At 45.5% G+C, this 25,902-nt stretch overlaps 1 protein-coding gene, 1 non-coding gene and 1 pseudogene across 7 annotated transcripts in view; 2 read left to right on the forward strand and 1 right to left on the reverse strand.

Annotated features, from left to right (window-relative positions):
* Positions 1-613: 613 nt before the first annotated feature.
* Positions 614-25,902, reverse strand: part of LOC144120464 (putative RNA-binding protein EEED8.10) — a 76,081-nt gene continuing 50,792 nt past the window's right edge. For 2 of the 6 annotated variants that reach the window (XM_077652885.1, XM_077652884.1), the window contains 9 exons: positions 25,450-25,498; positions 25,276-25,319; positions 24,847-24,926; positions 23,397-23,502; positions 22,777-22,864; positions 21,923-22,063; positions 19,525-19,635; positions 5,735-5,782; positions 614-2,320 (listed from right to left, as the gene is read on the reverse strand). In XM_077652885.1, the coding sequence (XP_077509011.1) occupies positions 2,238-2,320; positions 5,735-5,782; positions 19,525-19,635; positions 21,923-22,063; positions 22,777-22,864; positions 23,397-23,502; positions 24,847-24,926; positions 25,276-25,319; positions 25,450-25,498 (750 nt within the window). In that variant the 3' untranslated portion in view covers positions 614-2,237. Of the gene's footprint in view, positions 2,321-4,933; positions 5,105-5,734; positions 5,783-19,524; positions 19,636-21,922; positions 22,064-22,776; positions 22,865-23,396; positions 23,503-24,846; positions 24,927-25,275; positions 25,320-25,449; positions 25,499-25,902 lie in introns of those variants that run through there. The other 4 variants (XM_077652888.1, XM_077652887.1, XR_013312445.1 and 1 more) reach the window with 3 other exon arrangements.
* On the forward strand, positions 15,263-16,646 carry LOC144120468 (uncharacterized; annotated as a pseudogene).
* TRNAS-ACU (transfer RNA serine (anticodon ACU)) lies at positions 17,364-17,435 on the forward strand. The gene has a single exon. It is a non-coding gene; the product is annotated as a tRNA-Ser (tRNA).

The raw sequence follows: 25,902 nt of genomic DNA on the forward strand, positions 1-25,902 counted from the left end.
TTGGTTCCAGCGTCCAGACGTTTCGTAGTCCGTAATCTGTTTATCTAGCACTGAAGGTGTGGATATTCGTTAAAATGGACATGAAAAGAAGCCCGTCAGTGGCCACTGCACATTATGCTGCTTGCTGAAATAAAATTGCTGCGGCGCAACATCGAGTTTGACCACCCCGAATGGCGGAGCAGGGCATGGAGGACTTCAGGTTGACTGACTGTAGAGACCTGCGGTACAGAGCCTAAATTTCAACTTTGTTTTCCCCCAGACATCGACAAATTTCTTGGAAAACAGAGCCAAAAATGCTGCCTTTAGAAAATAATAGCACAGTGGTGCGACACTGTGCCGCTGCCTCAAATTGACATAAGTTTTCACTCTGATCACAAGAGTTGCAAAACTATGCTGTCCTTTATCAATTATCAATTGAATGAAAAACAACACACCAGAAATACGTGGACATGAAAAACAAGCAGACGAAGATAAGCACTTATTTTGAAGACTGCCAGTACAAAATTTCAATAGGAAGATAAATGTGGTCTTGAAAAAAAAAAGTGAAAGTAGAAATGAAAAAATTCACGACACGCAGCAATTTACACGCCGAAAGAACACAGAACACAGGCAATCAACAAAGAATGGGCAAAGCTGCCCACCTTTTACTCTTTATACTTTTCTATTTGTAGCTGCTGCAACCAACAATAAGAGAGAGAAAAATAGAGCATTGTGTGTACAGCAGTCAACAACTGTTCTCTCAACAGCAGTTACCTCACAGGTAACTAGTCACCAGACCCAGAACATAAGGGCACTCCAGAAATGCAGACATCAGTGTTGCACAAATACTCAAAGCTTCTGTAATACTGCGCAGCACTAACAAGAAGTGGGAAATAAGCTGTGATGTGTTTGGAGAGTTCATATGCTTTTAGATGTGCTATCGTTACACTTGGCAAGGCCTTTTGCATCCCTGCTCATGCTGCGAGTTTGAGTGGAACTTTTCCTGCTTCCAACAATAAGAGTGTCATTGTGAAAAGCTGCAAAACCTATATGCCCTAAGCCACAAATGAATGTGGGCTATTAACAGTGCAGTGTATGTGGTTGCTTTTATGCAGCAAATACATTGTCTAAAGCCATAGATCATTTGGAAAATATGCAACTTGGAACTTCTGGTGCTGTCAAACATGAGACTCTCAGAAAAGCAGACGAAAAGTTCTAGGAACCAATAATATGAAAACAACTAATACATTTAACAAGCCTACCAAGCACCAAAGGCATTCCTGTATTGCACAAAATAAAGTGGTAGCAGTTGTCTTGCTACCATATAGTGCTTTGCAACAGTAAAGGACACAGTTGAATCTACTGGAGACGTGTGTGTAGGCCACAACAAAAAAAAGTAAGGTTTTCGCACACTGCTTTTCTGCCCTAAACCACAAATACTGAAAACAAAAAAAAAAAAGTCTCGTGATCAACTGTTAACAGCATTACTGCTGCCTTGCAGTGCCGGTGGATGATAAGGCAAGACAGATGCATTTTAGCACATAAATGCCTACATTCGAAGTTGACACGGGTTTAACTGCTGAAATTCTGCAGCAATACGTGCTTCCTCTTTCAAGAAAATATACTGAACCAGATGTTTTCTTCCCAAGCAAAGAATGAAAATACAGCAGCCTAAACAGCATCTCATAAAACTTTACACCACATAATTTATGTGAAAATACATCGGAGCTAACAAGGAACCTTTTGTTACAAATAACACAAACCTGCTCTGTCTACATCGAAGATACTATAATCACGTCAGAACTCAGAGCAACAAGGCCTTCACTCCACACTTCACAGAGCCTCACACATACGCATTGCAACGCTCTCCTTTTCCCCCATATCAACTACTCCTACTCAAATGCCTATACCTATATCACAAACTCGTTTTACTGGCAAATAAAGAAAAAAAATCCAACGCTTAACAACGAGCACAAAGACCAGTTGCAACTTGCACAACAAAAAAAGAGACTCATAAGCGTTACATCAAGAGGGAAGTGAAAGTGCAAGGTGCTTCCACAAGGCTATGTACACTGCATCAAGCCAACTCTACAAGATGAATGGAAGGGCAAAAGAAAAAGATTCTTGCTGGAGAATGGGTGCACAGTGGCGCAAGGTGACAAAATGGAAACTGGGAGGAGTGCAGCACGTCTGGACAGCTGTGCAACTACACGCCTTCTCTATGCGGGCCTCTGTGACACCATCTGCGGCAAACAACTTCAGGACATGATGTAATCTTCATCCATGAGAGGATCATCGTTCTCCAGGTAGTCCTGGGCTCTTGCTTCTGCTTCAGCGTCCCCTGTCAACAGGCAGATTGTTGATGCTTCTCAGATTGTTTTCTCTAGCAATGTCTACCAAAAAAAAAAACACTGGATAAACAAAGATGAGTAAAAAGCACTAGCTTTTATTGTGCTATTTGCAACACTATTTCTCAATAGGAGTTTCAAATGCTTAAACCTGCTGCCAGTGCAAAACACCCTAATGTAAATGCCAAATTCATTTTTCACAAAATGCCTCTCCCATGCCCTAAAGTGAAACCGTAAGTTTCACTTATGCACTTATGATATGAGATGAAGCTATACAAAAACTGCCAAATTAAATACTGCTCAAACTTTTTCATGCAGGCTAGTGTGGCCCATAGTTAAACAGTTAATATTCAGCAGTCCTGATATAAAAGCAACCTCAGTTTTTGTTATTCAATACACACAACTTCTTCTAAGCAAGGTTACTGACAGCGCAAGACAAAGAGTTGAAAGCCACAATATGTTACAATGTTCCAAGCCATCCACTTCACTCTGCACTTTGTGTGACAACCTCAATTTTGTTTCATTTATGAGCAACCAAAATATTTCCATTGTGACCAGTCATGCAATTCAATAACAAGAAAAATAACAAACTTGCCTGATTCAAAACATGCAGAAATGATACAAGAAGATGCTTAATTGAAATGTCCAACAGGTTTCTAAAAGAGCAGTGGCACTGGCTGTTTTTCTGGTATACAGTCAAGCTCATATATAAAATGAACAAGACTGCCACGCATCATTCGTTTGTTACATCCCGAAGTTGACAACAAATGGACTGGCCATAATATAAACGACAACGCAAGGCAGACTTTTATGGTGTGCTGCTTATGTTACTTGCAAGTAGCCATCAGCCCGGGATGGGAAAGTTTTTGCGACACTGCTTTGATCAGAAAACAAATAAACAATTGTTATGTTGGGGCAGATGAAAAGGAATGAAAAATAAAGTGCCAGGGCCCGTACCACAAAGTATGATGGGCTCAACCCAAGTGCAAGGATAAAGAATGAGGAATTGCTCCAAATAAAGTTTGTTAAAAAAAAAACTGGGTGGGCATCTCGGTCAACAGTGTGATCGATCGGCTCCATGCGTTTCTGCCTGTGCATCAAACAATCAAAGGCCGCTATTAATAATGGCGTGCATGAAAGACTGCATCTATGGCGCTCAGGCTTTTGTAAGGATGCCATCTTTGCTGAGCAGCGCCTGGCGACAGCCTTTGCAGAAAGGCTTTCGCTGCATTCAAAACTAGCAGCGGCGGCTGGTTTTCGCCCATAGAAAATGTTCCGTGCTGTCCAAGCTTTTGCCCTGCACAAAGTCAATTTTCAGCCAAAAAAGCACAGGGGTGTTTGGGTAGCTTAGCACGGATGCAGTGCTGGAGAAAGGGCCTTTCTGGGAAGCTCAAGTGCAGGCTGATCGCTAAGGGGCGCACCCACCTGTCTACTCTTGGACTATGGCCATACAAGCTAATTTGACAAATCACGCTCCCGAGTTTTTTCAGCTTGTAACATTTAATCTGGCTTTTAAGGAATCGGCATTTTGTTAAAAACTGGCGCGACTGATGAATGTGCTTCAGTGCAGGATGAGATCACGTCTCTTCCCATAATTCTGTTCAGGTGCGACAAATTAAAATTTTTTTTGATACACCGCTTTAATTATTCACAAGAGGGTCCCGTTTTGAATGGGCGGTCAAGTAGCGCTGCTCCTCTTCTGTGCCACAAGGTAGTTTCCCAAAGTGGGCAAGCCTCACAACGATATTTAGTATGTGAAAGCCAACATGATGTTGCACACTAGCGATGAATTTTTTTCTCCAAAATTTCTTCGCACAACCCGCACTATTTTCCCTGCCTTTGCATTGAAAGAAAAATCAGTATCGATGCTCATGTACGACAGTGATGAAGGCCCCTCAGCGTGCCCGGACACGAGAGTTCATGACACCTGTGCATTTCCTGTAACTAATTTCCCTTTCGCTGCAACCATTAAACCATTCCGTGTGAGGTACAGCACTATAGCCCTCATTTACATTACGACAGATGCGTCCCTTTCATTCATACAAACCAGTGTTTGTTATACTGTATAAACGCGTGTAAGAGCCGCAGCTTTTTCCCAGATTTGAGGGCCAATTTTCGGGGTGCAGCCCATACAAGCGATGTGTGAAAAAAAAAAAACATTTTTGTAAATAAAAACACAGCAATCAGGACACGAGCGGCATTTATTCTATGTTCAATAGTCACTTGCGGAGTATTCCGACTCCGAGCTGGTGCTGTGCTCTGGTGCATGCTCATCCCACAAGCAGTCACGCAGCATGTCCGCTGTAGCCGTTGTTAGGCGCTTCCATCACTTTGCAGAGCAGCTCTTCTTCCAGTTGGGGAAACTTGCAGGGCTTGCCTCAGAATTGGCGGATTTTGCAGCTTGTGTTCCTCAATGGATCCTTTTGGTTGCACCATCGTCGGACGCACTTCTTGGCCACGTCGAATTTCCTGCCCGCCGCACACTTGCAGTGTTCGACAGCAAACTTCCAGCCGTGTAGCTATTAAGGTACTTGCCCATTATGCTAAAACTGCAGCGCTCAGCGGCAGCACAAGAAAGCCACAACTACAATGAACTAAAGCATTACCACAACTCCTGTGCCTTTGACAGCCACAAAAGGGCGGAGCTGGTGATACTGATGTCGATATGGATAGCGGGAACTCGCGGCGGAGGAAGAAGTTGACGATGATGATGATGAGCCGCGGCCACGGGCATCATCCGTGAGCAGCTCCTGGAAGCTCCTGTGTGCATGCGTCGCCTGCGCGATCAAGAACACCGTTGCTCGCAGCCAGAGTTGATCGCGGAAGCCACGGATTTCGAAGGGTATTTCTGAAAGGGTCCTGGAAAGTTTGGGTGCGGCCTTTACATGGATATTATTTTTTAAAAATATTCCATTCTGGAAAACAGGGTGTAGCCCATTTACGGGTGCGGCCCTTACACGCGTTTATACCGTATGTGGAACCGTTACAAGTGAGCTTGACTGCAAGTGGTACTGCCAATGCTATTTTGTAGGCCTGTGTGAATAATCGATAATTTCAAATATTCAGCTGAATAACAAAGTATTCAATATTTGATTCGATTTGAATGTTTGGTATTTCAAATCTTGAAGTATCTGTCTTGAGCAATTAACGTTTCTAGAACACTTGCTTCGCATGGTTTCGGTTCAGCGCATGTCCTCCGGGATGATCCTGTGGAGTGCACGCAGCCAAAGCTTCAATGCACTTTTTTTTTTTTTTTTCATGTACTGGCCTTGTGTGCCAAAAGTGTTCGAAATATTCGTTTCGAAATTATTCGAAGAAGATTAATATTCGCTTTCAGTCAAAAAACTACTATTCGCACAGGCCTACTATTCTCACAATGTAAGACACCATAACGATGTCATACATACCTTCGTAGCCATCCAGATCTCCATACCAGTCGTGCTCATCGTGAAGAGCTAAAAAGACGTTACAGAGTCAACCTTTAACCACATCAGCAATGTCCTCCTAAGTTACAATGTTCAGTTTCGCTAACACTACACAAGACCAACAAAAACCTGTAAGTAGCAGTAATACACAAGGGCGCTTCTATTCCAATTTATGTCCCTTTCAAAAACGTTCTTATTGGCAACACCCGCTAGCCAAAATGCCAGAAGTGGAAGCGGTGGCTCATCCACTTCCGGCATTTCGACCAATCAGGTGCTGCCGAAAGGGATGTTTTCAAAAAGAATACAAGTTGGAAAACAGGTCAAGGCTCATGGTAACGCCTTACTGCTATAGGAAGTATGCAAACGCTGAAGCAGCTACACTTACTGCAGTTCCATACCACAAATTGCTGACACTCACAAATAGGTTCACCCCACAGAAGAAAGTGCCTAAAGGGGCTTTGAGAGGGACTCTAATAAAGTCGCAGTATGCATCATGATCATTATCATCATCAGCCTGACTACGCCCACTGCAGGGCAAAGGTCTCTCCCATGTCTCTCAATTAACCCTGTCCTTTGCCAGCAGTGCCCACCGTATGCCTGCAAACTTCTCAATCTCACCCGCCCACCTAACTCTCTGCCACTCCTATGCTTGCCTTCTCTTAGAATCCACTCCGTTACCTTTAAAGGAACACTGAGGAGAAATTGAAGTTGGCTGGTATCGATAGGATACCAGCTCCTGATCACTAAAACGCCATTCTTACTGAAAGCAAAGCTCTTGTAAGGTAGAAAATAGCAATAACCAAAATAAAGGTATCGCCGCCACAGGCCAATCTCGCAAGTACAAGCGTGGTGACGCCATAGGACAAGAGACGCCACATTAGAGGAATTTTCCTTCCTACATGTGGCGCGAATCTCTGAGGCTGACAAAGGTAGGTTGCGCGGTTCAATATTGAAGTAAGTTTTGTTTTAAAACTAATAGTGCCCTTTTATCACACAAGGAAGGCAGACAAATAGACAATCTGAATGTTGGAAACAAAGAAAACTCTGCATGGCGGTGCCACAGGCGGCCAGGAGAGTTTCGATTTGTTATGGCGCTTCGCGTTTATGAGCTTTGTGTGACCCGTGGTTTTGTTTTTGACGCGCCTCGATTTACAAGCGCCGAACAGCAGAGGAACTCCAAGTGCCGCTTCAAGTGATAGTTAACCTTTGAAGGAGCCTGTTAAGGCTTGCCAGATGATCGCCATGGTCGATGAAAAACTATGATGGCACGATGGTCGGTGATCGTACAAGGCAGCACTTGTGTATTCGCACGCTCGCCCGGCGAAACATTCCCGGCTGTGCCAGTCAACTTCAAACTACTTGACGGAAATCGTTTATTAGGGACGGGAGACAAGGTATAAGGCAGTTCAGAAAAATTGCTGATGGCCTAGCTCTGTTAAGCCGGGATATACCTAGCGAAAGAGCGGAGATTTTTGCATCAGAAGAGTACATTCACTAGAAATGCCTTTATTGATAGTTGCAACTTGCGCCGTCGTGGCGGAGTGGTAGCGTCTCCGCCTCAAACAGGAAAGGCCTTGGTTCGATTCCGAACCTCGGCACAGGATTCCTTTTTTTTTTTATTTAGTGAGTGGGCGGGGGGTTTCAGTGGCACCCATAGATGCCGCCACCGAATACGTTGGTTAGTGGTTAAGAGCAGGCTCTGTTAAGGATAGTTTATGCTCCGTCGTAATGCACGCGCGCGCGCTGCACTACGACGTCACGTCAGCCAAAGCGAGACCCTCTATACTCCAACTGCGCTTGACCACCAACACATTCGGCAGCTTCGGCGCACTCTGACCGCACTGGCGGGGAGACTTGGAACATGTCTATTTCGCACCAAGTGCGCCAGCCGCAGCCGGCCCTGCCAGACTGATTTGGCTCTGCGGCGAGGTGCGCGTTGTGACATAATTCAATAGCTTCGGCAGTTGGGCGGAGCTGTTCTTTTCGAGTTCGGCTAATATAATCCATTCACAGTACATATCTGAAGGTACATAAAAGTGGGTGAGAGAACTCGATCCAGTAGACCCGTTGGATCTAGAGGAAGCTGTTGAAGCGTCGGGCGCCGGCTTTAGTTTCAAGCCGTCGACTTTAAACACGAGCGCCCTTGAGCACCCATCCGTTTTTTGTGGCAAAAAAAATAAATAAATAACTTGACCCTTGCAACCTTGGGAGACCTCGACGCCGCCTGTTGTGCCGTGCAACCGCGCCGTTCAAGGAATCACGATCCGTTGGCCCCAAAGCCCCGACCAGCCTCCGATGGGCGTAAGGCGCCGACCTTGTCCTGGCTCCTCGCGACTCCCCGCACTGGGGCTATGATATTTAGTTTGCAACGGCTGCTCACTGAGGAAGGGGGAAACGACCGGTCAGCGCCTAACCTAACCATGCTCCCTCAAAAGCATCGGACGTTCTGTGGGGCTGAGGTCGCTGAAATGCTGGCCGGAGTTTTTTGCGAGAACTACGTTCGTCGTGTTCGGGAACGGGATCCATCGTAACGCTGGCAAGACGCTGGTGCAAACGTAAACGAAGCAACGGTAGCGACCCCGATAGATGCCTTCAACGTGCGGCGGGGGTAGCTTTCATTTCGGCAGCTGCTAGACCGCACCACTAGCCGCCAGAAATCACGGAGTCTCCGTTTATGTCACGTTTCACGTCACTTAGTCCTGTGACGTCATAAGAGTTCTGGTGTTTGAATCGGGGCGGTGGGAAAAACTTTTTAAACTTCGAATCCACATTTCTTTGAAATAAATGCATCTTTCGCTCCCGGACAAGCGGCAACAAAGCCATGAAATGCCGAACTATCAGATTTTTAACAAAAAAAAAATTGATAGGGTTCTCCTCAGTGTCCCTTTAATGACCAGTGGTTAACTTGCCTTCGCACTAAATGCCCAGCCCAAGCCCATTTCTTCCTCTTGATTTCGACTAAGATGCCATTAACCAGCGCTTGTTCTCTCACCTACTCTGCCCGCTTCCCGTCTTTTAACGTTACACATATCATGCCTGGGATGTTAAAGCACGCTTCTTAATGAATATTGCCCAGCAAAAATTTTTTTTAATGCGCTTTATAGAAGTTAAGTTTTCTGTTGTCCAAATTTGAATTTCAGTGTCTTCGCGCCTTTCTCTCTTCTGTTGTCACTTTCTGCACGCTGAAAAGTCGGCGCTCTTCCACCGGTCCCACCTTCGAGGGAGGAGCTTTCTGACCCACCGGAGCTACGCGGCTTCTTGGCCGCAGCCATGGTAGCTGCGAAAGAATCTAAGCTATTGCCACCACTCAACTTGTATATGCAGGTGCGAGCAGAAAAAGTCGCCAGGAAGGGCTCGCCAACTTTCGCACGTAATTTTGGGTTCTCTGCTGCGTGTTAAGTGTATTATTTGACTCAGGTTTTCATGACAACACAATGCAGTCGTTGAGCAAGTTGATGTGCTCTCCTCTAAAAGTGTTTCACAGCCCCTTTAAGCTCTGGGTTTGCAGAGTGCACCTCGAGATGTGTCACAAACTTAGCTTTGCTAATTTGGTGTCACAATAATGATGTCGTATAATGGGACTGGTCTTATTATGCTGCAATGGGAAAGCATCTGATGGCCACACAATGTCAACAATGATGTTTAACCTCTTTTTACCATTTTGAATGAGCCCAGCTCATCCAGGCCAAACTAGCCCCAAAATATCTGTCGCAAGTCTATCTCGTTCTCACTGCAGAGTCTGCCTTTTAAGCGTTTTTGCCGAGAGAGGCTTATACCCATGTCACACGGGCACAGCTGAACTCCTTTCAACTCCCTTTAACCAAGGTAATCTTTATTTCAAGGCAAATGCATGCCGTGTCACACGGCAGTCCTTAAGGAAAGGAAGGAGTTCACGGCAAAAGGAGATCATCATATCCCTTGAAGGGTGAACGGAGTACTCTCGTTTCCAATGTGCTTTACTTCCACATGAGTAAACATTTATTTCAACAATTTTTTCTTTACTAGTTTATATTATATTAGTTTTTATGGCATAAAATATGCATTCCAGCTTGGTTAATTATGTTTAATTCTAGCGATCGCACTTTACTCTCAAACTAGGCGTATGAAGGCTTGCCTTGACTATGCCATTTTTGTTTGTTTTTATTTTTCACACAAATGGTCACACATGTAGCTGTGTAGCATTCCTATATGCTATCTAGCACTATGATAGACGGCACATATGCCCAACCTGCACAGCCTCCGCTAGCGAAGCATCAGAGTGGATAATTCGCAGAGTCACAATCCACTGCACAGGCATTGCACAATGCCGCACATGGTGTCCAGCAGAGCGGACAAAAGCGGTGTGCTGAGAAAATGCACTTTTTTTTTGCACATTTTTTTTAAAAGACTATTGCATTTCGTGAGGAAAAAACTAGCAAAAATATTGCAGTTGCTTTGAACGTTTTTTTTTTTGTTTTTTTATGAAATACACAGCACCTAATGGGCCTCTTATGGATCCTTTGTGACTGTCATTCATGGAATCAACTGGAATACTGCTAAGGAGCTCAGTCAGCTGTCTTAGCAAGCACTCCCATAGAGACCAAGAAGACATGGCAGTTGTTCTTGCTTTTGCTTCTATGGGAAACTGTTCAGAAGCCAAGGGCAAGAGTGACAAAGTGCTAAGAGTGATTCCTCGTTTTGAGCTTTGCCACACGCTATTAAACTTTCGATGTTGAACGCATCGCTGCCCGGAAAGATACTCATGTTAAGGGGAGACCCAGGGCATTGAGGAGAAAAAAATGGTCAAAAAAGCGGTTTTTTGAAGTTTTTTTTATCACAATCTAGAAGCTCAGAAGTACCTGTTTCTAAAATATTAGTGTCTTCCGATGAGTATTTATTCAGATAGCAGTGATTAAAGGGACACTGAGGAGAACCCTATCAAATTTTTTGTTAGCAAAATCTGATAGTTCGGCATTTCATGGCTTTGTTGCCGCCTGTCCGGGAGCGAAAGATGCATTTATTTCAAAGAAATTTGGATTCGAAGTTGAAAAAGATTTTCCCGCTGCTCCGATTCAAACTCGAGAACTCTTATGACGTCACAGAGAACTCTTATGACGTCACAGGACGAAATGACGTGAAACGTGACGTAAACGGAGACTCCGTGATTTCTGGCGGCTAGCGGTACGGTCTAGCAGCTGCCGAAAATGAAAGCTACCGCAGCCGCACGTTGAAGGCATCTATCGGGGGTCGCTACCGTCGCTTCGTTTACGTTTGCACCGGCGTCTTGCCAGCGTTACGATGGATCCCGTTCCCAAACCAGACGACGTGGTTCTCGCAAAAAACTCCGGCCAGCATTTCACAGCCTCAGCCCCACAGAGCGTGCGATGCTTTTGAGGGAGCGGGGTTAGGTTAGGCGCCGGCGGGTCGTTTCCCCCTTCCTCTGTGAGCAGCCATTGCAAACTAAATATCATAACCCCAGTGCGGGGAGTCGCGAGGGGCCAGGACAAAGTCAGCGCCTTGCTCCCATCGGAGGCTGGCCGGGGCTTTGGGGCCAACGGATTGTGATTCCTTGAACGGCGCAGTTGCACGGTGCAGCAGGCGGCATCGAGGTCTCCCATGATTGCAAGGGCCAAGTTATTTATTTTTTTGCCACAAAAAACGGATGGGTGCTCAAGGGAGGTCGCGTTTAAAGTTGGCGGCTTGAAACTAAAGCCGGCGCACGGCGCTTCAACGGCTGCCGCTAGATCCAACGGGTACACTGGATCGGGCTCTCTCGCCCACTTGCATGTACCTTCAGATGTGTACTGTGAACGGATTAAATTAGCCGAACTCGAAAAGAACAGCTCCGCCCAACTGCCGAAGCTATTTTACGTCACAACGCGTACCTCGCTGCGGAGCCGAATCAGTCTGGCAGGGCTGGCGGCGGCTGGTGCACTCGGCGCAAAATAGAGACATGCTCCAAGTCTCCCCGGCAGTGCGCCGAAGCCGCCGAACGCGTCGGCGCGTGCAACGCCGCGCGGCGCGTTACTTCGGAGCATAAACGCGCCTTCACAAAGCCTGCGCTTAACCGCTAACCAACGTATTTGGTGGCGGTATCTATGGAAGCCACTGAAACCCTCCGGCCACTCGCTGATTAAAAAAGAAAATCCTGTGCCACGATTTGGAATCGAACCAAGGCCTTTTTCTTTTGAGGTGGAGACGCTACCACTCTGCCACGACGGCTCAAGTTGCAACTATCAATAAAGGCGCATCTAGAAAATGCACTCTTCCGATGCAGAAATCTCCACACTTTCGCTACGTATATCCTGGCCTAACAGAGCTAGGCCATCAGCAATTTTTCTGAACTGCCTTGTACCTTGTCTCCCGTCCCTAATAAACGATTTCCGTTAAGTAGTTTGAAGTTGACTGGCACAGCCGGAATTGTTTCGCCGGGCGAGCGTGCGAAGACACAAGTGCTGCAATGTGCGATCACCGAGCATCGTGCCATCATAGTTTTTCATCGACCGTGGCGATCATCTGACAAGCCTTAACAGGCTCCGTCAAAGGTTAACTAGCACTTGAAGCGGCACTTGGAGTTCCTCTGCTGTTCGGCTCTTGTAAATCGAGGCGCGTCAAAAACAAAACCACGGGTCATGCAAAGCTCATGAACGCGAAGCGCCATAACAAATCGAAACTCTCCTGGCCGCCTGTGGCACCGCCATGCATGAGTTTTCTTTGCTTCCAACATTCAGATTGTCTTTTGTCAGCCTTCCTTGAGTGATAAAAGTGCACTATTGGTTTTAAAACAAAACTTACTTCAATATTGAACCGCGTAACCTACCTTTGTCAGCCTCAGAGATTCGCGAGCCATGTAGGAAGAAAAAATTGCTCCAAGGTGGTGTCTCTTGTCCTATGGCGTCACCACGCTTGTACGTGCGAGATTGGTGTGTGGCGGCGATGCCTGTATTTTGGTTCTTGCTATTTTCTACCTTACAAGAGCTTTGTTTTCAGTAAGAGCGGCGTTTTTGTGATCAGGAGCTGGTATTCTAGTAATGGGACCATTCTGACGTCTTGGTGGTCTCTCTCCTCTTTCGCACGCTTGAGAAAAGGGATAAGATGGGTTCGATTTCGCCGTATAGAGCCGTTACCAGTGTCAACTATATATGACCTAGGCTCGCTTGCTGGCGACACCATGTTTCCTTTTCACTTTAAGGGGACTATGCAATGAATAAAAAGTCGCTTGTATATGTTTTCAATGCTTAGAAACAATGCTAAGGAGCATTCACACCAAGTATGTGTCTTCGAAACTGAGCCGCCAATTTATTATGAATTTTTAAAAACAGTGTTTTTTAAAATACGCGGGCCGATTGGTGTGTTCGTAGTGACCGATTTTGAAACTAAAATCGTGAAAAAAGACGTCACTATACCCATGACATCACCAGGTAACCACACGTTGTCATTCGCTGGAGCCACGGCAGCCACGACGTCACGGGCACACTTCCGGTAGCCGTGAAAATCGTCTGTTCGTGCCACCACGCGACCCTCTCGGGCAAGCGCGAGCCAGGGCATTGCCTTCGCGCATATGGTTTCAATTTTCCTCTGCCACCTCCTTCTGTCAGGAGTTTTGGAGCCACTCGTAGAGGCTCGCTGAGTCGCTACTGTCGTCGCTGGCGTTCAGCCGGTACGGCGTGAACGCACAGGGCTCGATGCCCATTGCGGCCGTAAGAGCGAACAGTCGCACCTCGAGGTCCGGGTCCATTACTGCTAACTACAACAGACGACAAGCAAAGAAACCCGACGCGCGCCGCAATCACACCGCCAACGCCGCTGCTGGGGTGCTAGGAGCAACAACCGGAATTTGCAAAGGGAACATCATGTGATGACGTGTTCATGGGCGGGGCCCAGTCCCAGAGCTGTTTTCTTTATTTTTGTCTGGTGCTCCGCGTGTATGAGTTGAGGGGGGAGAGCAGGAGCGTAATTTTTAATCGTCTATATCTTGGTTGTTATTAATGCTAGCTCAAAAATCTTGCGTTGGGGTGACGAGTGATGAAATGCCAATCTCTCGCCTGCTTTACGTAATCTCAATTAATTTATTGCATAGTCCCTTTAAGTCTGTTACCCAGAATTCATCTCCTTCCAGAAGGGTCGGAACTTGCCGTACGCCATGTCGTCTATCGTAATCTCTTCGCTGCTGTTCGCGGTATTGGGTATCAAAATTCCGAAGTTTAGTGGCGTCTGGCAAACGGGGAGTAAGCCTTCCGGGAGTCTGAAAAATTTTTGTCCGCACTCGCCTCCCCATCAATAGTTCAGAGGGGCTGTATCCATTTTTCAATAGAGTTGACCTGTAGGACAAGAGGGTCAGGTACGCATCTTGGGTCTTCTTCATTGAAGTTTTGATGATTTTTTCCGCAGCCTCAATGAGTCTGATGCTCTGAGGATATTGTGGGCTTGATGTGACGTGTTTGAACTTGCATTCTTGAGCAAACTTAGCGAAGTCGGAGGCCGAGAACTGCGGACCATTATCGGAGACTACCATCTGGAATGGCATGCCGGGCAAAAATTGATTTGCAGTGATTGATCACTGTACTAGATGACAGCTTCTCTAGACGAGTCAGTTCCGGATATCTGGAGTAATAATCAGTCACGATTAACCACCAGTGGCTGTTGAAGAACAGGTCCATTGCAACTCTCTCCCATGGTGTTGAAGGAAACTCGAAGCTTCGAAGGGGCATTTTTCGGTTGCTGGACGTGTTGACACATTCTAGACAATGTTTTATCGTAGTTGCGACGTCTTTGGCCACTGTAGGCCACCAAACGGTGTCCTTGGCGCGAGCTTGCATCTTCGTAATGCCAAAGTGGCCTTCATGCAGGAGACGCAGAATTTCGTTCCTGCACATGAGTGGGACAACCACCCTGGCTGCGTAGAGTAGCAGATCATCCTCCACGGTGAGTTGGCCACGATGCTCGCAGAAAGGCCTGACCTCAAGGGGCAAATCCCGTCTGGATGGCCAGTTTTTCCTGCAGAGTTCTCGGAGATACAAGCATACACGATCTGATTTTTGGGACTCTTTCAGCCACTCAAGGTAGTGCCGCTTGATGGGAAGAGTTGTCCTCACACAGTGGACGAAAGCTTCGATGTCGCGCTCTAGCTCGGTGTCACCGGTCTGTTGAAGCGGCGCTCTGGAAAGCGTGTCAGTGGCGAGGAAGTCTTTCCCAGGGACGTATGCCACCTCGTACTGGTACCGCATCATCCTCATTTTGAGCCTCTGTAGTCGAGGTGTAAGGTCATCAAGACTCTTTGACATAAAGATTGGTACCAGCGGCTTGTGGTCGGTATGGAGTGAGAAGAACTTGCCGACGAGATAGTCGCTGAACTTTCCGCAAGCCCAAACCAAGGCAAGAGCCTCTTTCTCTATTTGCGCATAGCGTTTCCCTGTGTCAGATAGAAGCCGGGAGGCATAAGCGATGACCGAAAACTTGCCACTGGCCTGTTTCTGTCGAATCACCGCCCCCAGTCCATAGGAAGAAGCGTCTGCACTGGCTACTGTATTTTTTGCATAGTCGTACACCCCTAGCACTGGGCTACTGCCTACAACAAAGACGTACCAAGATTACGTAAAAAAAAAAAAAACAAGCCTGCAGCTTGGAACGTATCTGCGCTTGTGATGGGGAAGTGCGTGGCTGCCATGAGGTCCCTTTACTCGGACCTGAACTTTGCAAATCTTGGGAATATAGCTCTATCATTTGACGGAACTTCGCTGACTACAGGTCATTCGTCGCACATCTGGGTGGGAACTGTCATGAACTATTTATGGGATATGTGCTTGATTTCGTGTTATTATTGAACTACTGCTTAGGATGCCAGCTTGGCCCCAAAGATGAGGACCTTAAGTATCAAGAATGGAAAGCCAGCCAAAAGTGCCAAAAAAACGCTTCAAGCAAGCCTGGCCAAATGGAGGTGGAGGCTGCGAAGATTCTTTTTGGCCAGTCTCATGAAAAGCATGGACTGAGATACACAACAATGTTGTGTGATGGAGACAGTCGGGCTTTTAATAGCCTCCAAGAAGAAAAAATATATGGCTATTTGAGTATAGAGAAGGAAGACTGTGTGAACCATGTTCACAAACGGATGGGTGCAGCCCTTCGAAGCCTTCTGCTCAAAAACAAGGGAGAAGAAAAGCAGAGCCTTGGTGGTAAAGGGAAACTTACGGGAGACCTGGTAACAAAACTCTCCAATTACTATGGCACAGCACTCAAGGCACATCAAGGCAGCATTGATGAGACGCAAAACGCTGTTCTTGAACACACTGCCACGTTACCTCAACAGATGCAAGCCCAAACCACTCAAGGTGCCCAAAAGGTGAACAGTCTTGGTGCAGCTTCAACGGGGCTTTGGCAAAGCAAGAAACTCCACCAAAACACAAGTACAATCTGCCTGCACATGGGTCACAAGCTTTGCTGCCAGTCTACACGCGCCTCTCTGGCAGGAAACTACTGGAGCGCTGTCACAGAGGGAAAACACAGAATGCAAACGAAAGTCTGCACTCTGTCATTTGGTCACTTGTACCAAAACAAAGATCAGGCATACATCACTATTCACAGTGGAGGCCACTGTGGCTGAAGTGGTACTAAGATTTAATTCTCGCAAAGAATGTGCCACCGAGGCAATTCTGAAGGAGCTGAGTATTAACAGAAGCCGTGTGCTGCTTCAAAGATGTGTTGAGAAGGATCAGTGCCCGCTCAAAGCATCCGACAAGAAGCATGCAAGCGCCGAGAATATCCGCCAGGCCATGAAGAAGGGTGTAAAAGAAAACGACTCTAATTATGTGCCTGGAGGGTTCTAGCACAAAATTAACCTGATTTGATGCCTTAATTTGATGAAAATAAATTGAGGCTATCCTTTGAAACTTCTTTCCTTGTTTTCTCAAGACTGTCTCTTTTACCACGAGATGTGCATTTGCCCAGGGTATCTCGATGTGCTGATTGGATTTTAATAATTTTTAATAGATATGAAAGCTTATACATCCTTCTGTGAAACAAAATAAAAAAGTACTACTTTTCATTACAGATATTTAATTAAAGAAAAATTTCGGTCAATTCATAAACATCTTAAAAAAGGCTATAACTTTTACACTGCTGCTGCTAAAAGTATGGTGATGACATGGTTGCAATCTAGGGTTACTACAGAACAAATGGACATAAAATTTTTGCCATTCTTTACTGCCCAAGTTATATAAGCTTGGGCACAATGTTCATTCATAAAAAATTAAAATCTTGAAATCCGTTCGAGATAGGAAAGAACTGATTCCATATTTGTTTTTAGGATGTCAAAATGCAATATTGTAGAAGTAAGTTTCATCTCTTTAGGTCTAAAATTAACAAAATTTGTCTAAGACCAGGGTCTCCCCTTAACAAGGTAATTGCTGTGTAAGCTTGTTCTAACCCTTTTCATTCTTGATTACCAGCATGTGGCTGGTACCACTCTACCATGCAACATGAAAATTCAATTCAGTATCTACTGTAATAATGAGTGTATAGCAAGGCGCTCTCCTTCCAGACTCCAGCATGTTCAATATCTGCCTCAGATTATATGCGGATCCAAACAAATTTTGGCCAAATTCCGCAGTTCCAGTTTCATTATTATTCAGTACCCGCCGCGGTGGCTCAGTGGTTAGGGCGCTCGACTACTGATCCGGAGTTCCCGGGTTCGAACCCGGCCGCGGCGGCTGCGTTTTTATGGAGGAAAAACGCTAAGGCGCCGGTGTGCTGTGCGATGTTTAAAGATCCCCAGGTGGTCGAAATTATTCCGGAGCCCTCCACTGCGGCACCTCTTCTTTCCTTTCTGCTTTCACTCCCTCCTTTATCCCTTCCCTTACGGATATATGAGACAGATACTGCGCCATTTCCTTTCCCCAAAAAACCAATTATTATTCAGCACTATCTAGTTTGGGGTCGATTGGTCGTGTGAACTTTGGCACCATTTCATCATGCAGACCTTGCGACATCCATGCTATGGGAAGCAGGATGATTGCATCTCACACGATGTCAGGACCACAAAAGCAATACTTGGCTGCTTTTAAAAGGAAAGTAATTCTAGCTGCCGAAAGCACTGACACTGTGTCAAGCACTTTTACATGAACTAAATGACGTAAGGGGAACCTGAAGCTGTTGCCGCCTAACGGCTGAAACGAGTCTCTCCAGCCCCTCTCTGCATATGGATAGTGGCCGCCTAGGCCAGCATTCCTGAGGAGCTCGCCAGTCGCACTTTCAAGAAATGAGGAATATTGAACGTGCTCGAAAGTACTGAAGACAAGCTTCTATGGAAAGAGCACACATTAAAAGAACCCCAGATGGTTAGAAATTAATCTGGAGCCCTCTAATATGGTGTCCCTCATAGCCCATGTGTTGCGTCGCACACAATTTACAATTTCTCTTTTAAATATCTTTCCGACACCCTCAAGACAGCATGCACAATGACGACAATACTAAAGCACCGACTCCAGAGACACTTCCGAGGCACGAGTATGCCTGAACCAGTCTGCACATGCACGGCGCCCAGATCTGTGCCTGCCAGATATTTAGTGCCCACACTATCCATGCTGCACATACATTGTATCGGCTTCACGGCAATGCGCGGCAGCCTCCCCCGTGTAGTCCGCCATCCCCATTAACGCCTGTGAAGCCGATGAGGAGCTGGCCAAGTTTTCTTCAGCGAGCGTTGTTGAGCCTAGTGTCAGGCGCTGTTTCGTGTACTACACCCTAGTTTGCACTGTTTGCCTGGTTTGTTTTGGCATCATGAGTGAAACTCGGCGGCAGTGTTTCACAGCGAAAGAGAAACTAAAGATTATAGCCGCTGTTGAACAAATCGGCAACAGAGCTGCTGCTCGTACTGGATTCCTTCCGAGGCCACTGCACTGATGCAGCGAAAACTCGCTTGCCAAGACCGGCACCGACCTCGTTACAATACCTGGCGGCATGACGCCCATGCTAAAGCCACTCGACATGTGCCTGAACAAGTCGTTCGAGGCACACGTGAAGCGGCTGTATGCCCAGTGATTGGCTGACGGCCTTTACGACCTCACACTGACGGTATGCGCGCGAAGGCCCGATATTCCATTGCTGTACCAGTCGATCGTGGAAAGTGATACCGGCCGAATTGGTGCATAAAAGCTTTAAATAATGTGCCATCAGTAACATAACAGGTTGGATGGTTCCGAGGACGACTACGTCTTTGAGAGTGGCGATGAAGCCTCTGATGGCAGCAGTGAGAGCAGCGACGATTGTGAATCTCATAACCAGTGATGTGGTGGTGGTCGTTTGAATAAATGTTCTCAGAACGAAATGATTACCGAGTGTGCAGTTGTATCCTTCTAGCGCTCATTTTTTTTTTTGTTTTTCAGGTAAACATACGGGTTATATGCACATTTTTTTTTTTTTCGTAGAGTTCTAAGTTAGGAGGGCAGGCATATGCAGGGGCGGGTTATACGCGAGGAAATACGGTAAATGCTTCTGGCAAGCTTTCCTCATTCGCATTTTACACAGATAAAAACATTTTTCTGTTTTTGCTATCCCCAAGTTACACCTTGTGCTAGTACATGCAGGTACATGCTATACGTGGATTTTTTCAGTACTTTCAAGCATGATATGAGTCATTTTCTTTTCAGCGCTAAATATTTGCTTGCTTTACAAAAAGTTCATAATATGTAATTAAAAAGAAATAGGCATTTTGGGTAAGAGATTTCGTGACATAAAAAAAAAAACTGCTCAGAGGTGAAAGGTAGGAAATCAATAAACAGAAATGAATGAGTACTCACACATACGTTCCAGCCTGTCTGGCCGATAATGTTCTAAGCAGAAGTTATGAATGTCAATCTTCAACATTCCTTTTGGATCCAGCGATAACTTTTTATGTTCAACACACGTTCCTGAAAGCAAAACAAGTCATACAACTTCCGTTAGCCGCTAATTTAAAGGTCCCCAAACGATTCTTCAATATTTCACAGCTATAGGCCTAAGGCCCACCGCACAGTTTGAAACAGTTATAATTGCGTTTTAAAAATATCAGTAATGCGCATAAAAAAAATGGCCGTGGAGAGCACCATTCGAGACCTTGCCCGCCTGTGGTTGCTACAACGCACCTTTCCGAGGACTTCCACATCCTTGACGATGCCAGGGTGAGTGCACATTATGAAGTCCATTTAATTTTTAGTCTCACCATTGGGGCTCTTCTATGCCCACTAACTGTTCTCCCATTTGTGGAAGGAATTCTTGATCCCTAAATTATTTCTCTGAGCGAACTCCACTCATAACCTTCCCCCTGCTATTCCTTTTTACCCTGTTCCACAGTCGCCCATTGCCTGGTCTCTAGCCTGCTACGGTACAGTGTACTGTGTTTTTACTTTGCTCATTGCCAATTACACATCTTCATAGAAGCTTTCGATGATATGGTCATTATGGCTGCATGTAAGCACGTAGGCCTCCACTACCTTCACTTTTTACCCTTAATTAGGCTTAATTAAAATAACTGCCGCCTGTGTAGCAGCGCTCAATTGGCCTTTGAGTCAGTAGACTAAAAGTTTGAGGGTCTTCAATATGACCATGTAACAGAGGCATTATTTGCCTTTTCCGCTCCGTACAGCAGGTGTAGTGCAGTTCCTGCAGAGGTGGTTTCATTCGTCCACAGCATGTAGACAGTGCAGCCATTGAACACCTGGCTCATAAACATGTTTGCTGCCCTTCGGCGAGATTTAGCCATGTAAAGCTTCAGAATGTACACAAAAATAAGACCCCTTCCTCCGCCGTACTGACAATTTGAAGTTGAATAAGAGAGATGGTTTTTCTTGATTTTTCGGATTGCCCGATTTTTGGGACGTTTTCACGGTCCACAGAGAGTCTGAAATGTCGATTGGTGACTGCAGCAAACACAAGAGATGAAGGCACACACAGCCTGGAATTTCACTGCGAGCAGGTGGCAAGTAAGCTAAAATTTGCGACTAACAGAGCCCGCAAAGCATATGTTGCTCCCCAAGCTTCTGCACTCGTATATGCCGGAGCAAGACACGACTCCAGTAAAAGCCAACTGCTATATCATGATAAACCAGAGGGCCATACCGTGTTCATGACTATAAAAATGAAAACCGCATTGATATGTTCCTGGTTCACACGCTCATATTCACGTGCATTAAAATTGTCCCATAGAGTTAGACTAATTTTCACCTGGTTACTATGCTTTTCCGGATAACATGATTTCCGAGCTGCTACGTTTAAAACTTCAATAATTTCTATTTGTATAATACGTATAGAAACCAACCACAGATGTGCAAACATACAAGTGGGCCGAATATGGGGGTACACGACATGAGCTGGAATGCCGAGGCAGCAACCTGCCATAGTGGCTTCTCTGCAGTGCTTGGTGCAAAAGGCAAAGCACAAAAAAAAAAAAATCTAGTGAGCTAACCTATGAAGGGGCATTCTTGCAGTGATGCGACAAGACCGGTCTCTTCGCAAAGCCTAAGCACTAAGGGGCAAAGCATTTGAGAAATATTTGAGCAGGCTGGGTCTGGAGAATGCAGAATTAAAACAAAGAATGCTGCCATAGTCAGCCACTGCAGTGGCTTCCACATTACTTAGCTGCAAGGGGACAAAGCAGCTGGAAAATGACAAATGTTTCGGCTAATTTCATCACTGCCATCAAGGGACCAGGGGTGTTGCGAAGCCCATTCCGCGCATAAGAAAATGCAATGCAGACCAAACTCTGCGAGCACTAGACAAGGAACTGTTCAGACTATGCCAGAAATGTTAATCGATATTTTTATAAGTGAAATTATCAATAAATGTTTTCATACCTCATTCAACAGTTCCATTTCTGAAATTCAGGTAGTTTGGATCACATGTTCTCCCGGATGTGTTTTTTCCCGCACTTCTTTAAGAAACATATCAATGAGCTTTTGCTGTTATTCCAACGGCCAAAAATATCAATAATGAAGCCCCCCAAAAAACACACCGGAACAAGCATTTTTGAAAACAGCATGCTGAATTCCAAAAGTGATTCATAGCATTTGAATTTGGCACAAAACAAAACATCACTTAGAATGCTGCCCGCAGGATGGGCAACTGATGATGTTTCATGAAACCGCAGCAGCAATGAAAAGCTGCCACATAGATCAGCCTTCAAAAATTTAAGGGCTAAAAACCATGGAACAGAAAACTGACCTCCTACAACAATGGTCAGCGCATTTGACCGCTCGCATACGATGTCCACGCAGCTCATCACCGCTGCAGTAGTCACGCGCTCACAGCCACTGACATCGAGCAGCCTCAGGTCACGGCATAGTTCGACGAGAATCAGCACCCCTATAGAAGACCAGAATTCATTGCAGTGGTTATAGACCACACAAAAGGAATGCAGTATCAAAGGAGGTCTAAACAGTTTAACAAACAACACTTATCATTGCAAAGCACACTCCCAACATGATTTAAAATGATCGCACAAGGCTATTATCCGCTTGCTGCATAAAATTTGCTTTACCTTTTTAGCGATCCCTCTAGTGGGGATTTATATGCCTTATTTATGGCGTCCTCTCCCTACCCTGAGACTAGCACATGCAGAGGCATTTTCAATACCACCAGCACAGTATAGTGTTTCCCAATGCCAAGCTATTAGACCATGTGATTCAAACTGATGATATCTGTTTGCACCTTGTCTGATCATTTTGTGGTTAGCAACCTTCTGAGTGGCACATGCTAACAGGCTGGAGCTCATCACTGTTAACTCTACCAACCACACTGTAAACTCTGTTACCACACAAAAAAATTTCACTGACCCTAAAATGCTAGTCTCAGCTTACCACTCATGACAGCAAAATGCCTGCATATTGTGTTATGCAGAAACGTTGACTGAACTACAAAACATGTCTTGTTTCCAAAATACTTCAGCCCCCATGAGGCTCTGTTGTGTTGCTGGGGTGATTGCAAATGCAAAAGTGATGTTATGAACATAGGCTAGCTCTTCCCCATTACGTGGGACAACAGAGTTGCCAATCGCATGCAATTCAAGTTGTGCCAACCTCCGTCAGTCACATGAGGGCATCCACGAGCTTCGATGCTCTGGAGAAGACCCTGACAGGACAAGCTGCCCAGGCCGGAATCTGTAATCTGTCAAGGCGTTGAAAAAAAAATTTCGAGGCACATACATGGGATGCCCAAACAAAACATTAAACCATGCAGGGTCTTAATACATGCACACAAAACTTCAAGCCTCTCAATGCTGCAAGAGCATATGTTCCTGCCTAACTTACATGCTTGAATGGAAGTGCCCGAAGACTGCACTAAGCAATGCATCTGTGCACCAGTGATTACAATGTCGCAAGAATAACAAATTTGGACTGTCTCACAGCCACTCTGCTTGTGCATTTTTGGTCCCGAAGACAGGAGATTTTTTTTCTTTTCATCAGCAGAGGTACTACTATTTGTGCTCAAAACTGATGGCCAGATAACACTTGCCTCTTCCAATGCAAGTTATAGCATACACCTCAGTGGGCAAGTACCAGAATGTCAGTAAGTCACGCGCCCGCAGGCTGCATCCACACATGCACATCAGCCACACCAGATACGCAAGCTGAAATGAAAGGAAGGTAACATGCAGAGAAAAAAAATTACCACAGTGCGCACATCAAGCCAGGCTTACCTGCCCCAAGTAGTTCATCTTGAGCTGCCGTAATCCAGCACACCTTGACAGGTGGCTTAGTGCGACATCAGTGATACCGTGATCGCAGCAGGTAATGTCCAGAAACCTGCGTCACACAATTCACCCAGCAACTCACTCTCGATCATTTCATACTCAGCTGCAGCATTCGCTTAAGTGGGCACACCAAGCAGATCACGCAAGGTGACACATATCTATGCTCAATACCTCATGAGCACAGGGAGAGCCATTTCACATGGGTAGCATCGCCAATGGCCATGTGAGAAGCATTGTCCATGCCAATGAAGGGACCATCATTGCCACATGGCCTGTGTCCCTTGGCGTAAAAATTGCTTGTGGGCAATGAATTATTGTGGCAGCTGATTACTCCCTTCATAATTCTGCATGAATTTGGTAAGCTGACCAGCAGTACAGTCAAACCTCCCTGTAATGAAACTGTTTACAACAGAACAATGGATATAAAGAACGAGTACCCATTCCCTTTGGTAGCTTCCATAGAAGTCCATAAATATGAAATCTTGTTTTTAGGAAGCAAAATTTTCCTACAACAGGATATACCAAACTTCCTATCTACCCCACAGGCCATTTCTCGCCGAATATGTCAATTTGTAACAGTGCCTAATGCATCTGTACCGATTCAATGTTGCAAACTGAAATCACTATGCATTCACCAGCTCTGTCAAACACTGCATTATGTATATGAAAAATTTATCCCGCCTCAATAGGGGCCTGCATGGATCATTTGTCTGGACAATTTGTCAGCTCCAGTGCATGATTCGATGCTGGCGCTCCCTTCCACGAAAAATTTGGTACGCAGCCTGCTGAAAAATGCCATGCTGTGCAGTGCACAATGCCCACAATGCTATGCTGCAACAAAGTTACCATGGTCATTGGAATTTCCCCATTTTCCAACTTCCTCACTGCACAGAGCGCACTGTGAGCGCGTTCTGCTTCCCGGGTTACATGTGTAGTTTAGTTCCCGTTTTCACAGCACGGTTGCATGGTTAAAACCGTTTGGCAGTGCGCTTCGTGTGCTGGTCCAAGTAGACGTCCCGCTGGTTCCACAGGGCCAAGCGGCAGAAAACGAAAGTGCAAAACAATTTCCAATCACCAGAAGGTGGCCGCCATCAAAGCCTTCAAAAAAGCAATCCTGTCATGCGGTGAAGTGTTGGGACGTGCATACTCGTTTGTGAGCTATGCAGCGAATCCAACCAATAAAAAAGAGGGTACTTGCGATGAAATCGCCATTGTGCGCCTTCTTTAACAGCATCCCGTATCAGCTTCAGAAAATGAAGCTAAATATTCTGAATAGGACTCTCCTTGTATGCATTACACATAGAGACCATTTCCCATGAGAACACCCTAACCACAAAATAGTCCCACATGAAACAACACATGATGACATGTTTCGGCAACGCCATTTTTGGCTGACCTGAGCTTGGTGCAGCTGGCAGAGATGGCCGCAATAACAGCATCGGTGACAGCACTGTTGTGACTCAGATTCAGCTCTTCCTGCATTTTCCATTAGAACAAAGAAGGAAAGTAAGAATGCCATTTTTTAATGTACAGGAGTGAGCAGTGCTCAATTAAGAGAGCACACCACTAAAACCACACAAAATGCAAGTGCTCAAAAAATCCAAGGGGTAGCAAGAAATTTAAATAAATAAAGAAAACGATTAAAATTTATGGAGGCAATGTTAAAACAGCAAAACACACTTTCTGTTTACCACATTTACTTAAAAAAGAAGCATCGAAGTGCTAAGACAAAGACAATGGTGCATCAGGAACAACGGTCAATGAACATTTCTTCTCGAGAAAAAAAAATCGCACCCCACTTGAGCACACCATCAGTTGCGCTTACCAATAAGGGCAAGTTGCCAACGGCACCAATACTGCCACTGGTCACTGAAAAGAAATGCAAGTTTATTTAAGAACACATATCTGCAGCACACTCAAACATAAGATGTTTGGAAACACAATTCAGCAAATACACAGAAACATAGGAATACATTTAAAGATACTGAAATGTGCTTACAGTTGAGGAATGATCCAGACATGTTGAAGACCCTCAGTGCCCTCAGGTTCTAGATAAAGAAAAATAAAACTGCAAAAGCTGTACAAGCAAACCTCCTTTGCAATCAAAAGGTGTCTAGGCCTTTAACATTAACCCTTGTTGATGCTGAGCAAGACCATGCATTTCAGTTCTGCCCAAAGTGGTACCACTGAGCAATACCCCCTGCTTCCAATTCAATGACCAGAGCAGACTTCAATTCAATTTCTGTCTAATCTATTTTATTTTCTCTGATTTCTTCAATGAGCTGTAGTGAATTATGCCTCTTTGCAGCACATGTGACACCTTTTATGAAAGTTCCAAAGGCACCTAGGAGTTTGTGAATGCACAATCAAGAGAATGTGGCTTCTTAAGAGAAACATGACGGAAGGCAACAGCCACCGAGACCAAGGATAGTTTAATAAGGGCCTCGAATCT

Source organism: Amblyomma americanum, chromosome 2 (genome assembly GCF_052857255.1).
Source record: "Amblyomma americanum isolate KBUSLIRL-KWMA chromosome 2, ASM5285725v1, whole genome shotgun sequence".
NCBI lineage: Eukaryota > Metazoa > Arthropoda > Arachnida > Ixodida > Ixodidae > Amblyomma > Amblyomma americanum.